Below are 14,738 nucleotides of genomic sequence, written 5' to 3' on the forward strand. Positions count from 1 at the left end.
TCTGTTTCCTACACTAGAGCTTCCAGAGGAGGTCAGAGAGCGATGGGAGACATTCTGCACAAGCTCTTTAGGAGAAACTAACAAGAGGAATACAGTGGACCTGGTAAGTAGTGATGGGTAAGGTATCAAAATTGCTGCTGTTTACTTGCGCCCCAGTTTCTTTTTGTCAGCAGCACATCCAGTCTTCCCAACTACAATGTACTTGTGTCAACAAGTACATCTAGTTGTTGAGCTGTGGAACTGATAATTCTTCGGTTTACTTTTCGACTAAAGCCATAGCATTAATATTTTGTACGGGAATCTTGCAGTAGCTCAGTTCGTATAGCTCATCCCAGACAATCGCCAAGAAGGAAGAGTTCTTTACAGCTTCAAGTTAGTGTCCTTGAAAGCTCCCGTCTGCTTGAAGAGTACAAACTAAAACTGCAGGAGCTGGTGTTAATTACTTTATCTACAGTATGCAAATGAGCCTATGTAAGTTAATGAGAAAATGCTACCTGCATCCCACTGCATGTGTTACTGACCTTGCTTAAGTCAAGTAACTTTGCGTACTTTTGTTATGCACCTGTCATATTTCTTCTGCATACAGCAGTAGTGATTACACTTTTAGAAAAAAGCTAAACTTAAGTCGAAGTATGAAGAGGTTTTGTGTAATCATGTTAAACATACAGTTTAAGACCAGTCACTTGGAGACTTTAAGCAGAGGCTGTTTTCAATGTCAACACACCAATTAATGAATTTTAATATACCTGTCTTCTCCAGGAATGCAGTGCTTTGCATGTGGCTTCATTAACTTGTGCTGGTGCTATATTAATTGTGCTATAAGACTAATAGACTGTTAAATTTGTTACTTCAACATAATATAGCAACTGGGACATAATGCTAACATGATGTGTGTGGCAATAGAATCAATAAGAAATTCATCTGAAACTGTGCAGCTTGTGGACAGGACCAAATGATGTACAGATGGTATTTTCCATGAGCCTGTGAATGCAAAGAAGTTCATAGTGCTTGTAAAATAATGATTGTTAGAAACTACTTCTTGGTCAAGGCCAAGAGAAGAGTCATCTAAAGAGGCAAAATTTTAAGCTGATTTATAATTAATAACATTGTAATTAGCTCTTTAGGTATGTAACAATTTACTTGGATGTACTTGATACGGCAACAGTAAAACCTCGTTTAAAACCGATCTCCAAACTCCATAATACTCAGTTGAATAGAAATATGAAGCATTAAAACAAATTCTTGTATCTAAAATGCCATCTGGAAAATTCCATGTCTTTGAATTTCTAAAGTTATAGGCTTTGGTTTTGCTTGCATGATCAATTCTCATTAGCCTTGGATTAGCATTTAGTTCGAAGATAAGCAATAACGGACAGTACAACGTGGTGTAGGAGATACTGAAAGACAAATCTCATAGAAAACTCAGCTTGTTGTTTTACTGAGCCAAGTTCAAGTTACGGTTATTGTATGAGTGTATCCTGAAAGCACAGCCCCACACAGTATTTCTTCTCAGTCATACTGTCCCCAAATACCCATGCTTTTGATCTGTGCTTTGGCCTCCATAGACCTGTCCTCTCCACCTATATAAACCTGGACAATTTGGTTATGTCTGAGTGTTTGAGCTCTTCTGTAAGTTGATGAAAGCATCCTGGGTTAAAAGGATGGCTTCTCAGAACTAATGTTTATACCTGAAAAAATTAAATACCTGATTTAAAGCGCAGATTTTCACTGTCCCCAGAGCAAGATCTTAAGTACACTTTTCTTAATGTTCTGTGGATTAACCTTATATTTTTTGCTGGGTAGATGAGTAGACTTACTTGGTTCAAGGTTTTCCTGTCCTAAGCAAGCTGTTGAGCAGAATCTAGTCATGGGCGATGTGGTAGTTAAGTACACAGTTCCTGACCTGAAGGGCCGAACTGTGGTTTACTGTTATACTTGATCATCTTCAGTCAAATTATTGGATTTACTAAGCTCAGATGATCTGATCTTTATGTGTATGCATATTCTTATGATGTGAAGTTCATTAAAGTACATGAATAAGTTAGCTGTGTGAAGGCTATGAAAATAACTGGTCTTCTGAGTACTTTCAATGCTTCGGTCATTTGGTGCTCAACAAAGAGAGCTCTTTTACTATAATAGAACAAGGTATGTGGTCCTGGGGTCCCATGTGTAATAAACTGCTTCTGCAGCTGTGAGACTATTTTTTTCAGTTGTTTTGCATCAGGGATGTTGATTATAAATCTGTCAAAACTTTATCCCTTTCATTCTCTTTCTTCCTCTTTAGGCTTTTCATCTTTCAAATGAGTTTTTGTTACATTTTCTAAAACAACAGTAACTGCAGACTTAGTTCTGCTGCATGCTCACTTCTATGTCAGTTGCCCCAAAACACTTTACAGACTTTACAGGAAGTTTGTTTTTGTTTTTCCACTGCTAATTGTCCTTTTGGTAGAAGGTAGACAGTACTTCGCTGAGCTTACCTACTTACCCTTACCTAGCTAAGATTAAACAAATGTGGAGTAATTGTTCATTTTGTCTTTAGGCAAGGTGCGTTAATGATGCTGGTCAGTGAAAAATGCTATACCGTTTGTAATACTGGGTTTGTACAAGAGACTGTGTAACTTCAGATGTGTCTCTATGGCATCCTTCCAATATTAGTCATGCTATTGAATGTTCGTGAGGTATACTTAAAGACTAGATGAGGAGAATATACCTCCCCTCAGCCTAAAAATAACAGTCTACAGGACAAATTGTTCCTGGTTGCCTTAAAAATCACCATGTATTTCCTTTCTCTTAAGGAAAATCCTTCTCAATATTACGAGGGAATGAGGCAAAAAATGCCACACATTAGAATGAATTATTTGCAAGAAGTGCCTGTGCTGTGTGTTAGTGTTAGAAAGTGACTGATCTGAACAGTGAGGAGTAAAGAATTAATTGCTGGAATTTGCAGTGGTCAGTCCCGCTCCTTTCCCTGGCATAATTCTGCCATTTATTTATTAGGGTGTAGTAATGCTAGTTTCTTCTTTCAGGTTTATGCTTCAACTACGGCAGCCGTCAGAAAAGAAGATAAATAACTCGTGTATCTTAGGCCTTGTGTCCTGTTGATTCCCAAAGGGAGAGTTTGGGGGAGAGGACACTGTATCTATCTAAGAGTCCTGAGCTTGTTTCTGCTACAGCAGTAAGGGCAGGATTTCCACTGGGGATTAACTCATTCATTAGTAGTAACTAAAACTAAATAAACAACTTCTTTCTTGGTTTTGGGAGTCTCTTCCTCCAACGAGTTGCAGCTGTAGACAAGTAGGTGTATTAACTTTTGTCCTCTCAAAATGTGCCCACATGAGGGGGGCAGTATCTGGGACAGCTCAGGTTTGTGGTATGGAATGCCATATAATTACCTTGAAGTGGGCAGACTTACCAAGAGTATTTTCATAAATATACACTGAGCGCTAACCTTCAATGGACTTGGTCTGTCATTTGATATAAGAGTTCTTCTCCAGATGCAGCAAGTGTCATTTGGTGCATTACTATTCTTCCCACTTAATGGCAGTTTTAGTGTTGATAAGTCAGGTTTCCTTCAGAAATCCCTAACTTGAAGTCAGGGTACTTCCAGTATGCAAATTGCAGTGCAGGGCTGCATGGTAGATGTGCAAGAACAAAGCACTCCCAATTACTTTTTAAAAAAAGTGTTACACTAACAGAGGAAAAAGCATAAAAGCACAATATACTTTAGGTAACAACTTTTTTCATTTGTCTCTTGCACATGTGTCCTGACTGTAGCCTTCTCCTGTGATGTTTGTGGGAGCACAGAAAGGTGTCTCTCTTGTAGGAAGCCTTGTATGTGTTTCAGTACTCCTTTTGTATAGACTTGTATTTTCTTCAAAATATAAAAAGAATCCATGAACCACCTGACTTCACTTGAGGATCTGTAAGATGGAGTTTTAGGGGTGTGTAGAATAAGGCAGTATATTATAGTGCAGTATAAATTTTGTCATCTGTAGATTTGCTTTATACTAGTGATCCTTCATAGAGTATGTCTTGTGTGTGAGCTGTTGCTACTGTTACTTTAGCTAATTGCTGTCCCAGCTAAAATTACTTTTGGAGTGTTGTTCTGATTGAAGATGCATATTTCCAAGAACATGTTGCTTAGATAGCAGTGTCACTGAACAAACTACTTCTACTAGTTCTGTGTCAGATCATCAAAAAAAATCTCTTCTTTCAAGGGTGATGTTTAAAACAGCGGTTGCTGTGGCAACAACTCCGTGTTTGTTTCTGCAAGTACACATTGGTTACAAATTTCTGAAGTTTTCATTCTTCTGTCTTTTTGTAAATATTGTGGATACCTAAGACAGTTTCCCTTGAATTTTTATATATAGGAAAGGAGGAGAATCTCTATATAATCTAGTATTTTGGTGACTACTAATTCACTTGCTGTTCAATATATTTCATGCAGTACAAAGACAAGATGCAAGTGTTTTTCTCATTTTGTTTTATATAACTGTCAGCTGTAGGACTGGCTTTTTTATGTTAAATAGTCATGCTGAAGTAGTCAAAAGCTTTGGCTTTTTTGGGCTGTCTGATACTCATGTATGCATTAATGCTATTGAAATATTTCAGGGACTGTTTTACGTGGTACAGCAGTTGGGAAACCTAAAAATAATTCAGTTTCTTATTTTGATATGAAACTGAAGATTCAGGCAGATAGTGTGAGTATACTTCAGTGTCTGTCACGTGCTATGGAAATGACTAAACTCTTTTGTATAGGTTACTACCTGCCACATTCATTCTTCCAGTGATGATGAAATTGACTTTAAAGAAACTGGCTTCTCACAGGATTCTTCTTTGCAGCAGGTGAGTTGAATTCTTTTAACAGTGTAAGTTGCTCTTTCTGTAAAAATAAATAAGAAATTGTAAAAAAGGAGTGGAACTTATATTTATGTCACAAGCAAATACAAATCTAGAAAGTTTAAAATAAAACTTAGACATGTGTGCATGCACACAACTGTGTTTTATCAAACCCAGAGATAAGGTTTTTAACGCAAGTCAGGATATCTTGGTGTGCCTTCCAGTTTTTAGTCTTTGATCATGCTGTATATGCAGATCTCTACTCATTATGCCTAAGAACACATTTTATATGCCAGCTGTCTGGCTAAGTTGAACCCAGTTTCTCGTTAACTTTAGTTCTTACTAGATGTAGAAGTTTGAAACGGTGGCTTCTAATTGTGTTTTCTGGCTAGTGTGAATTGCTATGAAAGCAAATACGGGTTTCTGTTTGGTTTTGCTAATACATTTTTTTAAATGTTGACCCTTATTTTGATGAGGAAACAAGGAGGATTGGCTATTTGTTACATGCTTTTAATTCTTGGCAAAATGTCGAACTCTGCAGCTGTCACAGCAATATAAATGAAGAGTTAAGTATGCTCCTGTGACAGGTGTATGGAGCAGCTCGAATGTTTTTAGCTTTATAGACCCTTGATACCTGGCAAGTGTACATAGCCAAATTTTCCTGAACTAAATTTCCAATGAACTTGATCACTTATTTTTAAATTCAGTATATGCTTTTGACAGCTCATTTGTTAGTGTTTCAAAGATAATTACTTATCTTTTTAATGAAAAAACATTTGAGAATGCCTAGGGAATTTTCAGATCAACCAGACTGAAAGCTTAAGTCAAAGCTGTGTCCACCTTGAAGTTTTAATGCTTTCATAGCTGACAAATTGATAACGAATACAGTGTTTAATATGGTTATGGTATTAGAGTATTTTTGCTATGGAGAAGGTTGGTGCCATTTTGATGAAGAATGACAGCATTTCTGTAATAGTACTGTCCTATCTGCAATATGCATCTCTTTCAATTCTTTCGCTGGTGGTGGAAGAGTAGGAACTGTCTGGCACAAGACTGCCGATAAATCCCTTATACGGAACACATTACTTATCTGGGTTATTAACCAAAATCTTTCAGCTCATACGAACAGCTATGTAGTAACTACCTAGTCTAAGACTGGCTTTGGTACTCTATGCATCTTCTATAGTTTTTATTAAAAGTAGTTGCTTATCTAAGGTTGAATTGTGGGTGGTGGGTCAAGTTTTAAGAATCTGATGCTTTTTTATCTGATCCAGTGATTTTGTGCACGTAAGGTGCACCTGAATACAAACGTGATCAGTTGGGTGCTGTCTGTAGCAGCTCTAGTGAGAAAATAAAATCTTTAAATACCTCTGCGCTTTTCATGCATCCCCTTAGCGACCTGCTGTGCCTAGGCAATCCCAGCAGTTCCAGGTAGTTAATGTGAAGAAATGCAGATGGTCCAAGGGCTGTTTCTTACAAGTTTGTAAGCATTTTCTTAATTTTTTTTTTTTGCTAAGCTAGTGAAATATACTTTCTAAAGTGGTCTTGTGAGGAAAGCATGGTACTAGGCAAGATAAATCACTGATGGGAAATGCATTGAAATTACTTTTAAAGCATTCTCCAGCTGCACAAATTTGTTCATAAAGGCATCTCTGGCTTCAGCTAGAGGACCCAATTCTAGACAAACAGTTAAAGGAGGAAACAGGAGGTAAATTTCCAAAATTCAAGTGGGACCCATTAGGAATCGGATAAGGGAGGAAAATACTGAGGAACCTATTCATTGTTGGTATATTTTTGTCAAATTTAACTTCTGTCTGTGCAGAATTACATTTGCTATGACTTCTTTCTTCTGGCATCCAAATCTAGTTCGATACTGTTTTCTTCTAATGAAGACCCTTTGTTCCAGAAGGGAAGGTTTCTTTCCCCCCTCCTGCGCTTTTTCTCAGAAACACTTTTTATGTAAATTTCTGAATAACACTTCAAAACTGACATCTTTGAAAAAGCATTCTGTCACCTAGTTCTGGGTTGTAAGGTTTCTTGTGCCCGCAGTGTTTAATGTGCTGTCTTGCTGTGGCTCTGGAAACTTGTACTCCAGGAAAGCATTCTTGTTCTGTTCTCCACCAGCTTAGTACCACTTTTTCTCTTTTAAGCAGACTGAAAATATATTAGAGAATGGAATAGAACTGTCTAGGGTCTGAGATATGCTAGCCGTTTATAACTGCACTTTATATACTTGTTGTAGGCAATTTTGATGTAGTGATAAGATTTCATGCTAGTTTCATAACTAGCTGATCTCATAAAGCTCATGTCTTAATTTTCTGTTTATCCTGGTGAGTGGTGTTCTTAATGGTTGCACCTTTTGTAAAACAGAACAAGTTTGTTTAACTACTTTTTTTATTCTTCCCATGGAGGTAATTCACTAATGTCTTTCAGTGACATGTGCTTTTTAATACCCATAATAGTGAAAATACTTTACAGGAAAGGAGAGCTCAGTAACCAGCGTAAAGCAAAGTAATTATTTTATAGGAAGGACAGTCAGTAATAGATTGTCTGTCTCTGTAATGTTGATATACTAATTGTGTTAGTATCGAATCCTGAAGTTTTTCAGAACTAACTATCAGATTTTAAAATTTAGGATCAAAATGTAAAAGAGTTCTTGCTTTGGCATGGCTTAGCATAGTGACCCTACCAGTCATGAGGGTTTCAGACCCACTCCCAGCCCTGATAGTGTCTTGCTGTATTACATCATCCTTCTATTTCTCCTATCTTTTTCCTCTGGTTTTCATAATGCCTTAATCCAAACTTGATTTTTTGACTGTTCCCTTGTTTTCTTTCCGTATTCACTTTGTTCAGCTTTACCACCTTCTTCAGAGGTTTTGTCTGTGTACTGTGTCCCTTTAGCTACCTGGGCGAGAAACCAAGAGAGTTGATGTGACAGCTGTATTTCCTAGAATATCTTAGCACTGTCTGACATTACATGTGGAAACAATGCTATTAAAACTCCCTAGAGAATGTGTGATAATTTAATTATAAATCTGGGAAATAAGGGACAAAAGCTATTGTTATGGATGGGAGAAAATGCCCATGTGTACCTTAATGTGTATATACCCATCTGCTGGCAGTTGATACCGACATCTTTATTAAAAAAAAAAAAGCACAGCTGAATCAGTGACAGTGCATTGAGGTGTAAAATGTTCAATAGTTTCCTCCTTGTAGATGTTGAATAGACGCTGCTGGTGCGTGTGCCTGAGACTGCATTTTTATCATGTAGTTATCACTAGAAATATCAACTGTGCTTTAGTATCTATATATAATGTACTTTTCTGGTTCTTGCCACTTATAACTTCATGTTATTTTGAACAAAGACAGCTTTTTCTTTTATCTAGTATACTGTGTTGTTTCACTGTTTCTTTGGGGTGCATTTGGAAAGGTGCTGATTAATGCATGGTTAAACCAGAGATTTAACTTTCTTATTGAGAGCTGCTATTAGACTAGCTTTCAAGTCAGTAAATGTAAGTAGGTGTGTAGTCAGTGTTACCATTTAAAATTCAAAGGTTAAGACAAATCCTTTTCCTGTTCTTTATGTTTAGATTAGAGAGACTTTTATTTCTTTGGAGCAAAATGGGCAAATAGGATTTAGAGTATTATTAGAATCATTATATCACTGTCGTTGGTCCTGGGGTTGCCAGGCCTTTTCTGATTATCAGATGCAACAAATGACGTCCAATTTTATTGACCAGTTTGGCTTCAACGATGAGAAGTTTGCTGATCAAGATGACATCGGCAAGTGAGTATAACGTTATACTGGCTTTGACTATAGTCTCGGGAATTTCCTCTCTTACTGTGTATTTGGCTGTGGTTTTGCTGATGATAAATACAAGCCTTTACTGATGTGAGGCAGTTGCCAATCAGTCTTGTCTTTTTGTACTATCTGTGTTCATTGGTAGAAGCCTTCCTGAACAGTTTACAGAGGAAAGCAACAGCTTATCTTCCATTCCTAATGTCCTGGTTGTGCCAACATGAGAACACAGTGCTTGTGCATAACTAACTAAATTATAACTCTGCTTTTGAAAGCTATGTCTGTCCAATGACATGGCATTGTTGGGGGCACTTTCACTTCCTCTGTGCCTCAAAGTGATTTTTTTTTTTTTTTCTTCCCCCCCTGCTGATTCTATGTACCAGACCAGATGAATAGCTCTACTTTTAAGTTTTCCTGGAAAAGATGACAGGAACAACACGTCTGTGAGTGTACTTTTCTGTAGGGGACAGTAAGGAAGGGCATCGTAAATCTACCTTTGTTTTTGAGGTCAAGGCAGTTAAGACTTGTTTCTACAAATAGGGTAAGTGATGAGGAGATGAGAACAATCTTGGTCAGGTAAAAAGAACCAAAACCAAACCACAACAAAAACACCCCACACAAACTGATCTCTTTCTTCAGTTCTAAGTAAACTGATGCCATAATGGGAAAGGGAAAGAATGGGGGCTCTTGCTGAAAATGGAGTTGATCTTGATTTTTTTTTTTTTGGTAAGAATTCATGGCTTGCCATGCAAGAACATGCAGATAAGAGTAAAAAGCATTACTTGAAGATGGTTTCTAGAAGGGTAAAACACAATAAAATGTCTCCGTGCTCTTCTGTAAGACATGTTTAGTAAGTAATGGTTGACTGAAGCTTGCACATGGCATTTAAGAAGTGTTGCTGCCTTTTTACACCACATAATCTGCTGAGATTATAGATTAAGACATGATGGGAGAGGAAGCAACTCGGGATACTCTTTAACTTTGTTAGAAGCAAGTGGATTTTGGCAAGGATAGGAGTTGGAATTGCTTTAAGATCATGCCTCTGGTAGTATATGGTCTCGGTGGACAGAAGATGACTACCTGTGTAAGCAGATCTCTTGAGATTTGTGGTAGGTGTACTAATGATGTACTCATGAGTTGAATTAAGCTGTAGATAATGTTAGTTTAAAGTTATACCTTTTGGGCAAGAATCAATTACAGCTTAAATTACCTGCTTACTGTTGTACAGTAATTCAGATGGTAACTTGTACAGTATTTCAGTCACATTTAAAACTTAGGTTCCTTTAGACCACTTACCTTGTTCCCTACTTTGTAATGCAGGGAGGATTAGAGGAAGAGTAGTACGTGCTCTGCTGAATGCACTGCTGTATGTGGCTAGAGAAAGAATATATTAACTCTTCTGAAAGTCTGGTAGTATTTCCCATCTTTTCGTCCTCTGTTTCTTTTTGCTTTCCCTAGAGATTTAGTTTGCCTAATGCTATTTTTAGTCTTTAGACATGTTTGTAATTACTTTAGTGAAACTGCTCGATAGCTTAATATGTGAAGATGTGTAAAGCCTAATATTTAGTGTTTGGTTTGGAAAAAAAACTTCAGTGATTGGTTTTAAAAAAAGAGATTAATTTTTTTTCTTTAGGAAACAGAAGTTGATACTACATGTTTCATTTTCTCTCTTCCTGTTGAGAAGGTCCTTCTGTAGAGTAGTGAAATCAGTTAGAAGGTGTAACAACTGCTAACCCAGATCTTTGCAGGTTTTTGAGCTGTATTGTGGTAGACCATAGTCAGATTAGGCATTCTTTAGGCCTACTTTTTTTCCAGTGCATAACAGTACAGTATTTGAGATTTGTGTATATCATTTCAGTTATGCTTGGTTAGACTGCTTGTATCTTCACAGCTAACTATAGGGTAGAGATAACATTGTTTTGTATTTTTGTTTAAAATATTTCACAGTTGGAAAAATCACATGAATACTAGGCCTCCTCAATGTGGAATGTGACTGTTTTATGTTGGAAACGACTTTGTCTTTAATCTTATATTTTTAGATTATTGGAAAACAAGAAACCTAAAAGAAAAGAAATTTCTTCATGTTATAATACAACATCTTGTTTTATTGCGTACATCTGCTTTTTTGTAGTGTTTCTTTTGATCGGGTCTCAGACATCAACTTCACCCTCAATACGAATGAAAGTGTAAGTATGTGTTCCTGTACTGTCAGGAAAATTACTGTCTTTTAAACTTCGGTGTGACCTCAGTGTTTTGGTGGTGTCTGTTATATTTACTCTTTTGGTGTGCAATCTTAGGAAAATAACTACACTACCTTGTTCCTGTATCATGAGATTTTCTAATTGGAAGACACTATTGTTGGTCTTTGTGATCAGTATTAAACAGAATTGCTTTTAATTTGTATGGCCAGGTTCAAGAACAGGCTTGGCTCTGATTTGTACCTCTTGCATGCTTGTGTTTTATGGGTAGAAGCTATTTCACTCTTCCAGTGAGATTGTGGTGACAGGAAAGTAAGGACAGAGACTTTAACCCTAGATATTATTTGTCAGTTGAGCTGAAATGAACCCCACTACACAAAACAGCTGGAATACTTGGTGGTCTGGTTAGCTGAAAAGCTCTTCAATGTTATTCCTGCATGCCATTCTTAAACATGATGGAAACTCCTGGCTGTTCTTTGACGGTCCACTCAACTTGTTAGTAGCTGAGTAAAACAAGCACCACTGAATATTTTCTCAGCAAGCTTTAAGTTGTTAAAACATTCTGGTTTTCTGCTGCTTTTAGAGAAATGTTTTTTTTTTTTTCCCCACTGGTTTAAGATTCTCTTCAGAGAATAATCATATATTCCAAAAATCCACTAATGTAAGAAGAATGATTAATCATACATACAGATTTTATACTTTTGTTGTATTTAGGGCAATATAGCCTTGTTTGAGGCATGCTGTAAGGAGCGGATACAGCAATTTGATGATGGTGGCTCTGATGAAGACGACATTTGGGAAGAAAAACATATTGCATTTACACCAGAGTCCCAGAGGCGTTCCAGGTACGAAATGTGATTTTGATCCAAATAGCAGTATAGTGAGCCCTCAATACTGAGCATGTCTTTTGATTCAGGCTGACTATTAGCACAGGCTGCCCAGCATAACTAGCAATTTCCATTCTGTCGAGAAATGAGGAGAGGGATGGCTCTAGTGTCTGTCTTCCAGCCACAATTTGCAGAAGATGGCAACAGCTGCCCTGCCTACTCGGCTTTTCCTGCACTTCAGCTTTTGTAGCTTGTTTTTTTTTTTTTCCTGCTGCTTATTCTTTCCCTCTGCTTTTATACCTGCTCAGCCACTCTTGCCTTGGACAAGGGAGTTCAGCTCCACGCCTCTGTAGACCTTGCTGTTGTCTCTGCAGTACCAGTGTGGTTGTGGACAAAACTGCATAGGAAGCTGCATTGAGGGGAAAGAGCATCTGGTCCCCAAAACTCAGGGCTGTGCAGCCTCCCTTGATATCTACTGAATTTTGTCCCAGGGTAGTCTTGGCTTTTCTGACCTTCTTGTGGCTTGAGTCACAAACCTGATCTCTTCTTCCCTTGCCACCTTCAAAATGCACATTGCTAATACTGTCTGTACAAAATCAATTTTGTCTGATGGTGGGGTGGTTATTTAATGTGATGTGTTCCAGTGACATCCTTACCTTCTTGCATTACCTTGCTTTTTGTGTTAGTTGTGCTCACCAGGAAGGGAGAGATGCCTATAGGGTTTAAAGTAGTAAGTAGTTAAAGAGGATGGACTGGAATACAGTTGAGGAGATTTTAAAACAGATTTGTTAGGTTTGTTGTTAGATCTTAGAATAAATCAAGTATTGAAGAGAGTTTTATATTTCAGTGCTTCTGTTTAGTGTGAAGAGACCAAATAGACCAACAATCTCTGTATACACATCTGATTCCTTACTTTCCTTTTCTGCTTCATTTTGCATGGCAGGAGTAAAACTAATCCTTGTCTTTATCTTTTTTTCTCCTATTTGCAAGATCATGTGATCTTTACACGATCAAGTGAAAAACCTTAAACCTTGGGGTTTTTGAGAGAGAAATGAGGGGAACACTAACAGCTAACAAATTTTACCAGTCACAAGTGGTGTTCCCCAGGGTTCAGTATTGGGGCCAGTTCTGTTTAATACCTTTATCAATGATCTGGACGAGGGGCTCGAGTGCACCCTCAGTAAGTTTGCAGACAACACGAAGTTGGGCGGGAGTGTTGGTCTGCTCGAGGGTGGGAAGGCTTTGCAAAGGGATCTGGACAGGCTGGATCGATGGGCCCAGGCCAATTGTATGTGGTTCAATGAGGCCAAGTGTCAGGTCCTACACTTGTGTCACAACAACCCCGTGCAACGCTACAGGCTTGGGGACGAGTGGCTGGAAAGCTGCCCGGCGGAAAAGGGCCTGCGGGTGTTGGTCGACAGGCGGCTGAAGATGAGCCGGCAGTGTGCCCAGGTGGCCAAGAAGGCCAACGGCATCCTGGCCTGTATCAGAAACAGTGTGGCAGCAGGAGCAGGGAGGTGATCGTGCCCCTGTACTCGGCTCTGGTGAGGCCGCACCTCGAATGCTGTGTTCAGTGTTGGGCCCCTCACTCCAAGAAGGACATTGAGGTGCTGGAGCGTGTCCAGAGAAGGGCGACGAAGCTGGTGAGGGGTCTGGAGCACAAGTCTGATGAGGAGGGGCTGAGGGAGCTGGGGTTGTTCAGTCTGGAGAAGAGGAGGCTGAGGGGAGACCTCATCGCTCTCTCCAACTACCTGAAAGGGGGTTGTGGGGAGGTGGGTGTTGGTCTCTTCTCCCAAGTGACAAGTGATAGGACAAGAGGAAATGGCCTCAAGTTGTGCCAGGGGAGGTTTAGGCCGGATATTAGGAAAAACCTCTTTCCTGAGAGAGTGGTGAAGCTTTGGAAGAGGCTGCCCAGGGAGGTGGTGGAGTCACCATCCCTGGAGGTATTTAAAAGACATGTGGATGAGGTGCTCAGGGACATGGCTTAGTGGTGAACGTAGCAGTGTTAGGTTAACATTGGGACTTGAAGATCTTAAAGGTCTCTTCCAACCTAAATGATTCTGTGATAATCTAACAGAAATGATAGCTGTTGTACTTCTCTTTAGCCTGAAACTCTCCAGTATTTCATTGTGCCCAGGGTCTGATACTAAACACAGAATGTAAACTATCTCTTTTTATTTTAAGTTCGGGCAGTACAGACAGTGAAGAAAGTACAGATTCTGAAGAAGAGGACGGAACAAAGCAAGACTTGTTTGAATCGCACACCAATACGGAGGACAAAATGGAAGTAGACTTAAGTGAACGTACGTAGCTTTTCTCCCAGCTGCTTTGAGTTATAGGAAAGTGTTAGATCTAGCAGTCTTGTTTTGTAAGAGTTTTCTTGTTTCCTGTTTTTATTCTAACTAGCTTAATAAAGTAGTTTTTCCCACTATAAAGACTGCTTGCAAAAAACCATGCAAAGTTGGGAAGTTTGAATTCTGTACCTGTCTTGAGTCAAGTTTACTTAAGTCTCTCTAAAATTTGTGTTTCTACTTTTCAAGAGGGGAAAAAAAGGAGCAATCAGAAAGGGAAGGATGAAATGTAATCATTTATACATCTTGAATGCCTGCAAAACTAATAGGTTGTTAATCTCCAAACCTAAAATATGGTTATTTTTACTGGAAGCCTTTCAGACCAACTTTTCATCTAACAATGCTCTTTTAAAAGACTTCCTACAGAAGCCAAGTGAATTTGCGTTGGTCTGGTTTCATGTGTGAATGAAAGATGCGCATCAGTAGACTCTTATGTGGAAACTTAACTGATGTAATTGGTTTAAAAGTTTTCACGTTCAAGTCACAGTAGACTAAAGCAGCTTTAGTTAAATTGGCAATATCTGTAGGTAAAAACCCTGTGTTTATCTAGACTGTAAGGAATTAAATTAAAATAGAAGGAAAAGTTAAGGGTTTTCTTTTCTTTTGTCAGATTGGTGTCGTTGGCATCTGTGTGTCAAACAAGTTTTGATCCATGTGGGTCTCCTCCCATATCTGCCTGGGTTGGAATTTCTAATTGCTAGTCAGAGCTTCCTTTTCAGCCTGT

At 38.6% G+C, this 14,738-nt stretch overlaps 1 protein-coding gene across 5 annotated transcripts in view; it reads left to right on the plus strand.

The window, feature by feature from the left end:
• The window catches only part of PPP6R3 (protein phosphatase 6 regulatory subunit 3), a 68,272-nt gene that overhangs the window by 40,453 nt on the left and 13,081 nt on the right, over window positions 1–14,738 (plus strand). For 4 of the 5 annotated variants that reach the window (XM_059825971.1, XM_059825972.1, XM_059825973.1 and 1 more), the window contains exons 13-18: window positions 18–103; window positions 4,759–4,845; window positions 8,529–8,626; window positions 10,770–10,824; window positions 11,551–11,681; window positions 13,848–13,966. In XM_059825971.1, coding sequence (XP_059681954.1) covers window positions 18–103; window positions 4,759–4,845; window positions 8,529–8,626; window positions 10,770–10,824; window positions 11,551–11,681; window positions 13,848–13,966 — 576 coding nt within the window. The remainder of the gene's footprint in view (window positions 1–17; window positions 104–4,758; window positions 4,846–8,528; window positions 8,627–10,769; window positions 10,825–11,550; window positions 11,682–13,847; window positions 13,967–14,738) is intronic. The other variant, XM_059825975.1, reaches the window with a different exon arrangement.

Source organism: Gavia stellata, chromosome 17 (assembly GCF_030936135.1).
Source record: "Gavia stellata isolate bGavSte3 chromosome 17, bGavSte3.hap2, whole genome shotgun sequence".
Classification (NCBI taxonomy): Eukaryota; Metazoa; Chordata; class Aves; order Gaviiformes; family Gaviidae; genus Gavia; species Gavia stellata.